General features: G+C 44.4%; 1 protein-coding gene across 3 annotated transcripts in view; it reads right to left on the bottom strand.

The window, feature by feature from the left end:
* SLC35F4 (solute carrier family 35 member F4) overlaps positions 1-12,554 on the bottom strand; it is a 129,553-nt gene extending 116,999 nt beyond the window's left edge. For all 3 annotated transcript variants that reach the window (XM_013129868.2, XM_005152354.2, XM_031051869.2), the window contains exon 1: positions 12,452-12,554. In XM_013129868.2, coding sequence (XP_012985322.2) covers positions 12,452-12,554 — 103 coding nt within the window. The remainder of the gene's footprint in view (positions 1-12,451) is intronic.
* Positions 12,555-14,674: the final 2,120 nt, after the last annotated feature.

The raw sequence follows: 14,674 nt of genomic DNA, 5'->3' as shown, positions 1-14,674 counted from the left end.
TGGCATATTTGTGAGCCTAATAACATCTTTGCAAACTAGATAAAATATTAAGTATTATCTCTGCATTACACCAGCACAGAAACAGAGGGCCAGCAGTCAGCCACCAGTTTTTTGCAAGCACAAAATTAACCTTGGATTTATTATTTCAAATAAGAGGAAATTATCATCATGAATATTTTATAACATTTTATGTAGCCTTAATAAAACAACTACATTCTCTCAATTTTTTAAAACTGCAAAGGGTTCACAACCATTGTCTGCAATGCTCTACAGACCTATACCTATAGCTGTGGTTCTGGAAATTAATCTTTTTTCATTGAATTTCAGACAAAAACCTAAAATTGTCCTATGAAAAAAAATTATCTTTTTCACACCTCATCCCAAAGCCCCAGACAAAGGGAGGTGTACCCTGTGAGACTCCTGGTACCCTGGTATAGCCTATAGAAGTAGATCAACAGTATGAAGGCATCACTTCTCCACCCAGGCTAGCATCTCATCCATATGCTGGAAGGAATTATAAAATAAAAGATGTGTTATCTTCACAGGATGCTTATTCACAATGAACTAGTCAATGCTCTGTTTTCTTCCTCCTCCTCCTCTGTCTCCACATGTATTGGGGAGGAAGAATGGGGGAACTTGACTCCAAGACTTCATGGGAGTTACCCTCATTCATCAACTGAAAAGCTGTATCCAAAGAACCAGCAGCAAAAGACAAGCAATTCTACAACAGCAAAATGGACAGTCACTTCCCTACATAATTGTGGCTACTGGTCAGATTCTTCAGTGTCTTAAAAAAACCCAACTAAACAGGGTGAGTGAGTAGGGACAGAGGGATGATGTTCACATGAGACTTCTTTCTGTAAGAAACGAAGTTAAAAGGAAAAAAAACCTCAACAGATTAGTTACAAGACATTTTGTAATCTGCACACCCAGGAACAAGGTGCAAAGTTCTAACAGGGCATACAAGGATGTGTTTGACAAGGAGCAAGTGCTTACATTAGGCAAAATAACATTGACTTTAAAAAATGATTCTGCAATAAAAGAGAGACCCAGTGACAATTCCAAAGAGCAGGAACCTGCTCACTCACAGACCTACCGCAATGAAAAGGGCTAGTCTTTTCTTTTTAAATTGTCCCTTTTACTCACTTCCAGACCTTAACAGTCTGCTACAAAAATATCATAAACTGTGGAGTATAAATGATACCAACGCCTGCTCTCAGAGGGAAGCTGGGAACAGCAATCACGTATTCTTCAGTTGGGGAATACACAGACACAGTTTTTGTTCATAGCCTATTAAAAGTCTCCACACATCAAAAGCACCAAATGTATTTCCTTTCAGATCTTCCCTTCAACCAGCCTACTCTGATGCCACAGACACATGGAGTGCAGGGAAGTTGGTAGGATGAAAAGGGAAAGTCAGGACCAAGGACAACAGTTCAAGCCACTGAAATAACAAGGAAAGCGTAAATACAGCAGAAGACCCAGTATGTACATACTCAGTTCAAACTGTGCTGTTATTGCAGCAGGCTTTCAGAGAGACTTGCTTTTGAATACCTGAATGTGACTACAACCCTCAAATAAAGACCTGTGAATCTTCTCTTTATGTGCATGGGGGATATTTGGCAATTCAGACAATACCTGCCCACAGTCCCAGGTAGAGAAACTGAAAAAGTTGGGCAACATTAACAAAATGAGAGGACTTGCTTTACACTGCCACACGCCATCCATTACCAAAAGGGAGGATGTGAAGTGCTGCATCATTAAACCACCTGAGGATTCTTCTGCTCTGCAGTGATCTTTAGCCAGGTAAAACATCACTAGGACTGCTTCACAAACATCCTCAGCTGTAAACATCCCACATCCAAGAGCAGCTTCAGAACTACAGCAAATCTGAACCCAAACAACTGAGGTCTGTCTGTTCCTTACTATTATTTGTATGACAAATTTGAGATTCCAGCTAAAATAAGAGACTAAAACCCACATCTGTTAACAGCATGCACACAGCAATTGTGACAGATTTCTTCTACACTCCATTCCCGTACACAGGGCAAATCTGAGCTGTACCTTCCATTTTGTTTGCCTCCTTAAAGCTACAGGCTGTAAGGAATGCCTTATGTCCACAAACTGCGATGAAACTTCATTACACTGTATAGATGTTTTACACCAATGATAATTAAGGGACACATTTTCAAAATACCTCTAAAAGTTTCTCACACAAAATTTCAGTGTGGCTAAATCACATGTAGATGCTTATTAGAGTAATATTTCCAGGTGTCTGCCTTAGAAACTTTTACTCTCAAAAAAGATACTGCTGCATCCATGCACACTGCAAATACCTAAGTTTAAGCAAGTTCTCTAGAGTCTGCCCACATAGACACATCTTTTCTTCTGACTTTTCTAAGCTCAGAGCCAAGTATACCTGTCTTCACAAGGATGCTCAAAACAGTTGCTCTGAATACACTTCAAAGCAGATGTGCACAGACCCTAGCTAGAAATAGAGTTGCCCTAATTTGATCTAATTAATCTCCTTTCCAACACTGAATGCATGTAAACAAACAAGATGCACTGGAAAACACAGCTAAGCAGCTTCACTGCTTTTGCCTGCCTCAGCGCGTCGGCAGGTGAAGTACAACCTCAGCCTTTTAAGTCAACCCTCCAAAGAACCAGCGAGGTCTGCACTGGAGCACAGATGGCCTTTAGAAGGCACATTCCTGCACCCACGCCTTCATGAAGACACTAGGTCAGACAACAGTTGTGCACTTGACTACAAACTGAAGTCAGTCCAATACACCCTGCAAGCATCAAGCTTTGTGGCACACAAGCACAGATAAATCCATGCCCACTGCCAAAGGGTCCACCCAAGAAGGGTGACAGAAGGCAGGCCTTGTACTGGATGTATCATCCTGACAGGGCACATATGGCTCAGCACACCAACAGCTCAACTAAGTTTGAGCTGAAAAATGCCTTTTGTTCCTTCCTCCAAGGTTCTTCTTTCAATGCATGTGAAAAGTGTCATTTCAGTGACATTCCAGATGCTTCACCAGTCCGATTCTTTTTTTTTTTCCCCTCAGAAGAAATGTTCTAAAAATGTTTAAAATTTTCTTCTTACCTAATTCCTCTTTTTTTTTTCCCATTCCATGCTACCCTGGAAAGAAGCAAGAACTGACAGATAATTAGAAAACTTCGTCAGATGTGAATGGGAAAGAGTAACATAAAAAAATGCTCAGTTCAGTCATTTTCCACCTGCTCTTTGTGTTAACAGCCTCACTGAGTACTGAGAATTGAGTAAGTGCTTTCCCACATGTAGGACCAATCTTCCTCAGCTAGAATTCCAAACGTGGTACAAAACATCCCATCAACTCACCCCCTCAATGAGTTTACCTGCCTATCGTCACATTGTCAGCACTGAAAAATTTCCTCTAGTGGAGCACCGCAAAGCATCCCACTTGCACACAAGCTGATACAAATTCTAACCCCTGTAGTATATCACACAACAGGTTATTTCTGTCATTGCGGAGAAAAACCCCAATCTGCACCCACACAATCTCAGGGCTGCAAACTCCACATGGCAAGCTTTGTGTAGGAAAGAACTAAAACCTATGTTAACATTAGGAAGAACTTCTTTACCGTGAGAGTGACAGAGCACTGGAACAGGTTGCCCAGGGGGGTTGTGGAGCCTCCTACATTGGAGATATTCAAGGCCCACCTGGACAAGTTCCTGTGTGATGTACTCTAGGTTACCCTGCTCTTGCAGGGGGGTTGGACTAGATGACCTTTCGAGGTCCCTTCCAACCCTTGGGATTCTGTGATTCTGTGAAACTCCCAGGATTTAGGCATGTAAGGGTCATAATAACTGCACTATCAACTGCACTACAACAACTACGCCATCTTACTTCAAGATGCTGAAAATACGTAACACTGTGCAAACTAATGCAATCACTTTTCTGTCTCAGAGTAGTGAACATGTGCTCCAGCCCTGTTCCACACTTACCTTACACAGGCACAGCAGCATGTGATGTCAGTATTGTCCTTACACATTCAGGTATGTGATGCACATTAGCTGGAATGGATGTGCATAGGTGTGTTTCTATGAATCATATGAAAAACCCATTTCCAGTAGGAAGTTATTTTTAGTGAAGTGCACAGCATCTCCAACTACCCCATTAATAATAAAGGTATGTGTTAGCCCTCACCAAAAACATTCCCCAGAAGACTAAGCCTCTGCAGGAAGACAGATGGCTGTATATTGTTTCAGCAAGCAATTACTCAAGAACTACTGCTTTAGTGCCCTAAACAGCCACTTCCCAGTCATAATGCAAGCACAATATGCCTAAACCAGGAAAGAATAAAACTGGAAATGTTGCCAGGTTGGCTGAAGTTACAATTTCTTTCTCAGGCTGGATGGAGAGATCACTACCACATCTATGACCGGTCTAGTAGTGGATTTGGTGGAATAATTTTGGTGGGGTCATACTGATTCATGAACTGCTGGTGCTTGCCTCTCTCTTCCTCCCCCTAAAAAATGCAACTGAAACTTAAATGAGAATCAAAACAGTTATGGGAGCTCTTCTTACATCAGACAAAATAGACTTAGCTTTGAGACCAGGACAAGCTTTAAAATTGCCAGAAACAGCAGGAAACATGTACCACCCTAGACCTGAATCCTGCTCAGGTTTAAGAGACCTTAAGGCCTTAGGCTCTTAAGGTAACCAGAACAGGAGCAGATCAGCTTCTGCTTCCTTGCTTCTACAAAAGAAGAGACCTTTCTCACTCCTTTTCTCTGCTATGCCTTATCCAGCCCAACCAAATGCAGGAAAGAGCAAGTCATTTTATCAATAATACTTGCAAAGGAAGTCTAGGAAGAATCAGTATGTTTTAAAAGTAATAACAGAAAGATCTTTATGTAGCAAATACAGCAAAAGCCTGTGACTTGAACACATGCCTCAAGCTTTTGAATAAATTCACTGTTGCCACTCAAAGTGCCTGGGATGCTCTCACATCACTGAGCCATACCCTGGGTATTAGCTAGGCATAACGTTACAGATTCTAGCTTTATGCAATGAAATCTGCCATTCTGCCAAGGGCCAGCCCAAAATATAGGCCACCAGGGAGTCCCACTTCACCTTACTGCAAGAAAGAATGATTTTCAGTCTCACTAAGTAGAGCTGGTCCACTTGGTGAATAATTTAACCAATCAGTTAAGCACTTCACTTCCCCTTCTCCATGTCCCCATTCTCACTTTGCCACAAAGAGACACTGACTTTTTTTGCAGGTATTTTCATTATTCATCATTGTGATCATCCAACAGAAGGTCTGTGTGGAAAAATTCCTGCCACCAGTTGTTCAGCAAACAGCAAGCTGCAAATTCACTTTCACAGGTGAATTCCCATGCAGGCAGCTGAGCAAAAGCCAGTCAATTTCCAAATGTGCAGAAGAAATAATAGCAAACTTTAAAAACCACTAATAAAAGACAAGAATGCAAGCATTGGAAGGATGAAAGTTTGCCAGAACCATCTGCCACTTTGGAATATTATTTTACCACATTTAACCAAGACCAGATATGCAGCTGCCTACCCGACCGGATGGGGAAGACAAGACAAGGGAAAGAGCACTGAAACAACAGTCAAAATGAAGGCTCTCTCTTCTGTGCTAACCAGAAGAGTACCAGGAGCTCATAGCCAGATCATTTCTTGATAAGTTATACGCAGCAGCAACTCTTTTAGGAAAAAGGAAGCCCTTCTGTGAGTAAGGCTGAAGCAAATGAGCACGGGAAGGCAGAGGAACTGAAAAGCTGGCAGAAAACACACGAAGTTACCAAGTTATTGGAAGCACATCCACCAACCTTAAACACCAGGCCAGATTCAGCACAAAACCTGCTATTCAGTCATCAGCAAAGGAAGAGACTGTTGTATCAAACATTATGGCTTGTTCTGTGCAATCTCTGGCAAATTAACATTCCTCCCCCCCCAGCTTACTGTCTCAATTTTCCCTGCCAAATAGGAGTAATTTTTCTCAAAGTCTTGGCAAACTTCTTTATTAGAGATCTTTAAAACTTGGGAAATAATTCTTATTTAAATATGTAAGATTGGGAGAGATTTTTTGGCCATTAATTTCAGCCTTCCGCTAATTTCCAGCCTTAATTTATTCATGGCCTGTTCATACCCATTTGTCTGTGTGCCAACATGCTGTTTCAGTTTAAACAACTCTTTCCTACATTTCCCTATTCATTCTCCCAAGATGTATTTGGGGCAGCAGCCACGTTCCCATCTTGGCTAGGCCGCGCAAGTTAAGCTAAGGTCTATCAGTCCTCTCTTGGAAGGATATGATCCTCAATACCCTGGTCACCATGGTATCCTTCCCAATTTAAATTCATCCCTCTGGCCCACAGTTGTTCAGAATTGGACCTGGGCATACTCCGGTACCATGATTTCACAGCTCAGCTCCCTAAAGATGTAACCCAAAAAGACCAAATCAGTCTCTGAAAAAAGGCTGAGGACCAAACCCGTTTCCTCTCCTGCCAGCTACTGAGACCCCTCATCTTCCAAAATACTCTGGATTCCCATGTGAAGGGGAGGTCCCACTCTTCAACTACAAGTGCACCATTCCCATGTTGTTCCTTCCAGCACAAACAGAAATCTACATAAAGCCTGACCCTACCCCACTGAAGAATACATACCTAGTCTTGCTAAAATTAGTGGGCAAAGGAGTATTTTTAAAATCTGTTTTCCTGAAAGAAATTACTTCATAAGTTACTGTTACCAGTGCTGATAACGCAGCCATAGCTTTGGGGTGGTTTTGCCTGAACAGAATGACAAGCCTCGAGGAGAAGCATCCTATAGCATCCTATAGCATCCTATACTATGACATCCCCTTATGCCCCCAGAGCTGGTGGGGAAAAAGATTGCTAAATCTACAGTTTGTGATCCAGCCCCCACTGCAGCACCCCCCCCCCCCCCCCCCCCCCAAAAGAAGAGCTGGGACTAACTCTGCTATGGAAAATCCCTGTACAGCAGAGAACGGAAGGGCTTTGAAATAAAGCTTATTCCAGCCTGCCTAGACCTGCATCTGGAATCCTTGCAACACAAACACTATCAGGTGGCACAGGGAGAGCTGCCACAACTGGTAAAAGCCAAAGCATCCCCAAGACTTCAACTCATACACAAGTCAATTCAGATACCACCGCCTCCCTCCTAGACCCCCTCAAACACAGCTCCCCAAAACCAGCCTCATCCATCAAAGATTTCAAAGCACCTTTTCTCAACTGCTCCTCTCTCAGTCTCTCCTATTGTGTATGTTCTGCATGGAGAAACTGCGGCCGCTGCAAACTGCTGGAGAAGCAGCTGGGTGCCTCCAGGAAACAGACCAAGACTTTGCTCCTCTTTCTGGAACTGACAAGCCACCAGGAGGGCATGGTGTCCAGTAAGCACAAAGATGATCTGGGCTTGCCATGTGATTCGTACTGCAGCAGAGCTGCTAGCACAGCTGCTGTAATAACGAGAAGAAAATGCCTCCAGTGTGTCAGAGTTAGACTTCCCCTCCACAGCCCTTTACTCTGCTCAGACAGCAAGACAGCCAAATTGCCAAACCACTGATGCTGGCTCAGCATAACTTAATCCCAGTCTTATTAAGCAAAGCAATTAAGCATGGACTTAACTTTAAATGCATTGTCAAAGCCCAGTGGCTTAGTACAAGTTCAGACTTAAGCAGATGCTTAAGTTCAGACTGCTGACTTAAGGCTCAACTTTCCAAATGAAGCCATGAAACCTTGCTTGAGTTCTTCTAGGGAAGTACAAAAACATAAAGATTATTCTCTGCAGTGACTGTGATACCATTAAAGACAAGTTCAGTATTTCTTCACAGATGCCAAGTACTGCTAAGGATACACACAGCTATAAGGGCTTTCCAGCTCCCTGGCAGACACATCTGACCATGTAGCTGCAAAAAAGGGTGGCCAGTCAGTATCAACACAACATGCTCAGTATCACAGTCAACAGTCCTGCTTCTGCAGATATGAAACACTACCCTCTGCTTGTAGGACCTTCTGGAACTACAGGGTTTCAAGGCAGGTCTGAAAGAGGAGCAGGGAGCTTCAAGCAGCATGGGAGAATGTACAAAGGAACTGGTTTAAAAGCCTTGCTAGAGCCTGCTGGAGACTGGCATTCATGACCTGCTGTGGTGGGAATCAAACCCTCCAAACATGAATGCACATTAAAAGAAGCTCTCCAAGCATGATAAAAAAGAGGTGGTGATGTGCCATGTGATGAGCTAGGAGCACAAGTGCAGCCACTGCATTTTCAGTACTTATGCTGTGCTCACACAGATGTGAGAAAACAGCATTACAGAAATGCAGATCTGCAGTGCTGAGAGCCAGGGCAAGACATAAGATTGTGGACGGTGGAAAGACCCCCATCAAAAAGTTATTACACAGGCAGATACTTCTTGACTTTGACGTGGACTTAGTGAAGCTGGTGAAGATTAGAGATGATAAACTTTGGCTGCAGCAATTTTAATTCGGTGGAAGACAGAAAAGGTGTTAGGACAGACTTGAAGGAGAGGAACTTTGTAGTGTGAAAGTAAAATAGCTTGCAGTACTGAGATGAAAGGCAGATGGAGTGGCAGTTGGAAAGAATGAAAAAAGAAAGAAAAAAACAACCAACCAAACAACAAAAACCGCACCATACATACTCTTCAGATTGGAGACATTAAACATGATTGCACTACCAGCAAAAAGTCAGAGAAGGAAAAGTTATGGCAAATATCAGAAGAGGAAAAAGGGTTCCCACTGTTTATATCGACGGAAAAGCTTGACCAGATCAAATCAGAATGCACACATTAAGATATGAAGCCAAGTGGTCCCTAACATGTGAGCAACATCTGCAACCCCAGGTCAAAGGCTGGAGCATCTGATCCTCTTCACACCATGCCCTGGGAAATTATGGAGTAACTCTGAAGAAACACCCTGGAAGAGAAACATAGCCCCTCTTCCTTCCCCCAGAAGCCAGAGGCCTCATAAATAATCTGCACATTTTAAATGCAGGAATTGGGGGATCAAGCCTTGCATCCAAAGGTGAATAGGAACAGAAAGAACTCTTTCCATCTCAGCACCAGGTGGTGGTGGTGGGGAAACTCATGACACCTTGCTCCAGTTCCTGGGACTTACTGTGCAGGATGTGGGGTTTTTTTGCAACACACATGAAAGTAAGTATCAGACTAAAATACATGTTTCTATTTACTCGGGTGGGGGGGGGGGGGGGGGGGGGGGTGTTTTCCTTCTCTAGCACCTTTTTTTAAGGATAAATAAAATCATAAAAGTAGCTGATTTAAAATTAACAAAAGATTCATCATATGCACACTCTCATCTGAAGTAGGTTAGTGCACACAAATACAGAATATGAAGCAAAAGTCACTAGAAAATACTGTAGTTCTTTGTAATAACAGCTCTTGAACAACACAGTCCTCCAACATAAGATTCCAAGACCATTTATGACCAGTCCTTAGCCTTCACACACAGACACCTAGACATGATCTCCTGTTAAACCATGGAATACATGCCTATCCACCAGGAGAGGGATGTAAGTCACCAGCACAATTCACAGAGCCTTGGGTCCTCCAAAAAGTGAGCAGAACAGCAGCCACCACCACTTGCCTTTACCTTTCCTCAAGAAGAGAATCCTTCCTATCCCTAGCTTGGCACCACAGGCTGTGGACAAAAAGAAGCCTCAAGAAAGGCAGTGACCATCAGCAGGCTATCATCATCCAAATAACACCCCCTCTGGTGCTCCCTGATTACACCCAAGTGGTACCCAAGAAGCAGACAGCACAAGACCATTCTGGGGACAACAGCTCATCCTTGGCAGCCCTCTTTCCCAGGTACCCTTCAAACCAAAGCATGAACAAGGTGACTGCGTAAGAAGATGATTGCACATGAAAAGGCAACAGCTCCTCTGCCTCTGGGGACAGCAGGGACACAACCTACTTGACATTTTGAGCACACTACATGCCACCAGCATGCTGCTCTCCAGCAAAAGGCACTGACCAGCATTGTTCAGTTGCACTAAAACTGTACTGTGACACCTGTGAAAAAATCATACCCTTGCCAAAATAAACTGAGATACTAAGTACACTAATAATTAGCTGTACAAGACTCCTACCTTGAGTGTTTACATTTTGACAGCGCTGTAGCTGTACTCTAGAATTAGCTAAGAGAACTGACAGTCAACAGCATTTCAAAGCAACACTACTTGAAGGCAATACTCCAGCATAGACACAGGAATGGAGACAGAAATCCAAGCCAGGATCTCCAAGAGTGATTCTCCCTGCCTCAGTGCCAAGAGGCTGTACATTCAAGATGCCTGGAGGATGCCTATTTTTCCACAGGTAGAGGGAGAACATCTTCACAACACATTAAAGCACTTCATAAAGCCAAAACACAGCCACAGGGATAAGGCATTCGCCAAATGCAAGCATGCCGAAAGTTATCATGATGGTTCCAAAACTCATGAGACTGCTTTAAAAAGTGTTCAGAGCTTAGAAGGGGCACATGCTTTTCATTTACCCAAGGGCATTTACATATTGGGATACATCTGGGCTACACACTTGCAGTTTTTCTCTTTAAGCATGATGATCAAAAATTTTGCTTACTTCCTTTGGAGAGCAAAACATAATCTACTTTTTGTTTTCCCTCAGTTGTCAAAAGTACAAAGGGGTAGGAGGTTTGCAATAAAATCCTAAGAGTCAGCACTTTTTAAAGCTTTGTCCTCTCCTGGAGTGCTTTATCTGATTTTAAGCAGATGCAGTTTGTAGCATCTGCAGAAGCTGGTCCTGGACTAGGAAAACTTTTCTTTGTGCAGGCAGTGCTCTTCTGCCTCTCTGATGCACCCGTGCTGAGCACGTACTTGTGTTGCAACACTAAATTCAGGTCTACATGTTGATAGAGAGTGGGAGTGTTGCTGAAGACAGAAAAATTGCATTCTGCCACTGAAGAGAACTTGCTGCAAAGTATTAATGCAGTATCCTCATCCTTCTCTGGTAAATCACACTGTAGAGATCATCTGCAGCCACTGCAGAATTTGGGACAGAGGGTCCACCTGGCTCAGCCCTAAACAGTCCATGGACTGTCATGCAGCCATTCCTCCAGATTGTTATGAGTTTCTTCCCAATTCCAGCCAAATCAAGTGACCTCATCAAATGACCACAACACCTGCCATACTGTTAGGCTGCTATGAGTAACAGCTGAATAAAATCAGTGGGCTTGACCATTTGCTTTTTTCACCATTACACAAAGGAATTCTTTATTGTTTTTTTCTTTTAAGTGGTTTCAATGCACAACTTTCCTCTAGCATAAAAAGCCCCCAGACACATTTGACTGACATTAACAGTTTTTTAGTTTTGGTTTTGGGTTATTGTTGTATTAGAGTTGGAGAGTACCGCACTGCCTGTTCTGGAAAGCAGTTCACCTCCTCTGATTCCAAGGGGAGTTTAAATACACAGAAGAAAGTCTGCTCCTTAGTGTTCATCTTACTAAGGTGTGGAGGGTTTGCCCCATTGCCTCCATTCCCCTTCCTTTTAGTAAGCTGTTACATTTCATAGCTTCTGAAACTGCAAAGCAACTATTAGATAATAAAATCTTAATGCATCAATTTTCTCAATGGCAAAAAATGAATTATTTCTTTTATTAGCCTAACTTTCCCCATTTAATAGCTCTACAGAGCACTGGGACAGCCACAATTTTAGCAAACACCACTGCTCCTAATTAAAAACTTCAAAAGCAAAAATAGTGAATTTCTGTAAGGACCAACTGCTTTAACTGCAGCTGCTAAAGGAGAAAAACAAACAACTAACCGAAAAACCCAATCAAACCAACACCAAACCCCTAAACCACAGGGGTCTCATATTAAAATGGCACGTAGGAAACCCCCTCAGTAACTCCCCACTTTTCTGGAAAAATCTAATTAGGACGATGAAGATTAATTAAGCGAGGAAGCTCCACAGCCCAGGAGCTTCACGCTGAAGCTCCCCCCTGGGTGGACCCACCGCGACCGAAACTTTCCCGGTGCAGCGGGTAGCACCCGGTGAGCAAATCCACTTCTGCCCCAGTGGTGGGCAGGAAGACCTGGAAATAACAAATAAACCCCAGAGGACACCCAAAGGTCCCCGCACCCCTCCCGACCGCTGGCTGCAGGATGGAGCCGAAGTTTGGCGGTGTAACGCCATGGTTCCCCGTTACAACTGCCCTCCGGCGCGGCCGCATCGGCCCCCCGCCGGCAGCAGAGCCAACAGCTCGCCCTGCTTCTCATCTGGGAGCTGGGCAGGGAGCAACCTCTGACCCTCCACACCGCGGAGTGGGGAAGGCATCTGGGGGGACCACGAGCACCTTCAGGGGGCTGCTGCCACCATCGTCACACACACACATATAACACTAAGGGCCGGGAGAAGCGGGAGGGTGCCTTACTTTTCTGGCTGGAATAGCCCGGGTAATATCCATAGTAGCCCGTGATCCGCAAGATCCTGTCCTCGATGGTGGCCACGCCGTTGGGTGCTGCCTTCCCATCCATAGAGGGCGGGAGCGGCGCACGGGGCGGCCGGGCGAGATACGGAGCGGAACCGAACCGAGCCAAGCCGGGCCGGGCCGGCAGGAGGAAGAGGAATGCGGTGCTGTGCGGTGCGATGCGGACACGGCCGCTGCAGCTTGCGGAGCCGCCGGGGCGCTCAGCTCTGACTCCACCGCCTGGTGCAGGACAGGCTCCGCAGCAACAACCCGCGCCCAGCCCCGGGAGGGAAGCGGCGATGGGGGGGAGGGGGGGAGAGGCGGAACCGCAGCTCAGTCGTTATTTAAAGGCAGTGCGGGGAGCAAGCGGAGGTGCGGGCGGCGGGCAGGCTGGGCTCCTGGGCTGAGGGCTGGCTGCGCACACGCTGCGGGGTTCTCTCCTCAGAGCAGTGGGCCCGGCTGAAGTGGCTGCGGGCTGTGTCGGTGTCACCGTCACCCTGTTCGTGCCGAACTCATAATGTTCCATGGGCTGGTGACTATCTGGGGGATGCGGTTGTCTATGGAGCTGAGGGGGGGTTACTCCAGTTTGTGGGTTGGTCAGTGCTTCCCCACACACTGGTAGATGGTGGCTTGATGTGGGTGAGGAAGGTGTCCTGAACTGGTACCAATGAACCACAGGCCTGCCTGCTAACAGTGATAGGACAAGGGGGAATGGCTTTAAACTGAAAGAGGCAAATTCAGATTAGGTATTAGGAAGAAGTTCTTCCCTGTGAGGGTGCTAAGGCCCTGGCACAGGGTGCCCAGGGAAGCTGTGGCTGCCCCATCCTTGGCCGTGTTTAAGGCCAGGTTGGGCAGGGCTTTGAACAACCTGCCCATGACAAGGGAGTTGGAACTAGATAATCCTTAAGGTCCGTTCCAACCCAAGCCATTCTATAATGAAGGAATATCTGCCCTCTGCCACCTGGGCAGGTTGTCCACTTGCTCTAAGGTCACTCCATATGATGTTCTCTAAATCCTTGCCAGCATTTGGAAAAAAAAAAAAGTGAGATTTGGCTTTGTAACGCAAAAGCTAACTCTCTTTGGTAACAATTAGGCTTTTAATTACTTGACTTTTTCTCCTACTGGTCCTTGTTATACTTCTCTCTGCTAGACTGAAAAGACCACTGGTAACCAGCCTTTTTTTCCTCCAAGATGTATTTCTATCTGGTAATCAACTCACTTTTGCCCAGCCCTCTCGTTGTTCTGTGGCTTTGTCATACTTTATCTTCATCTACTCTTTTTCATCCCACTATTTCCATTAACTGGACATTTCATATCCCGTGCTTCCTTCTCCTTTATTCACACTCATTTCTCCCTTACGTGCTTAGCTAAATAAGTTGATGCCACAAAGTAGCCTTTTATGAGCACAAACAAATAATAGATGTAATAAAAATAGTTGTTGCTTTGGTTTTGCTTGGGGAATCATTAGCTACTTAGTGTCCAGACAGGGCTTTGAAAATAAACACTTTCTGGTGTATGAATGCATATATAATAAATGCACATTTAACTTAAGATATTAAAAGCTCTTTTGATCTTTAAATCTTGTCTTCTGCCATGCTGCTAGGTAATACTAAAGGCAGTTACAAATCAGTGATAAATCAACCACCTATAACTCAGGTATTCAAGGCATAGCTCAGTTCCCAGCTTCTCCATCCCCTTTTTGGCTAGCTATGAAATAAGATTAGTGACTTTTAATGTTTTTAAATATATTGATTTTTTCATATTTGTCCAATAGAAGCACAGATTCCTGCGTGCCAAATTTACACCAACTGACAACAGACATTTTCTTTTTACTTCTCATCTGTGGAGTGTTACAAGCATCCTGTACCCAGACCGTGGGACAGAAGCAGCTGTGAGCCAGACCATGCATTAGTTGGCTTTGACAGGTGCTGGGTCAGAGGAGCAGTTAAAGCTCTAACCCCTTCTGCAAGATTAAAATTCTCTGTCCTAGTTAGGGAAGCAGAGTTGATGCAAAAATCACTTGCCTGGTGTGATGTTTGGAATCTCTGAATAAACCACAAGTCCCACCCCTTCCCAATTTCACCTCCAGTGGGAGTTGGTGTTATAAGAATGTTACCACCATTGATCTCGGCTTCAAAGTCAAATCTGGGGACTTAAAAGTGTTACTTTGAAGAGAAGGAAAGAAAT

Source organism: Melopsittacus undulatus, chromosome 4 (assembly GCF_012275295.1).
Source record: "Melopsittacus undulatus isolate bMelUnd1 chromosome 4, bMelUnd1.mat.Z, whole genome shotgun sequence".
Taxonomy (NCBI): domain Eukaryota; kingdom Metazoa; phylum Chordata; class Aves; order Psittaciformes; family Psittaculidae; genus Melopsittacus; species Melopsittacus undulatus.
This window is presented reverse-complemented; position numbering and strand designations above follow the sequence as displayed.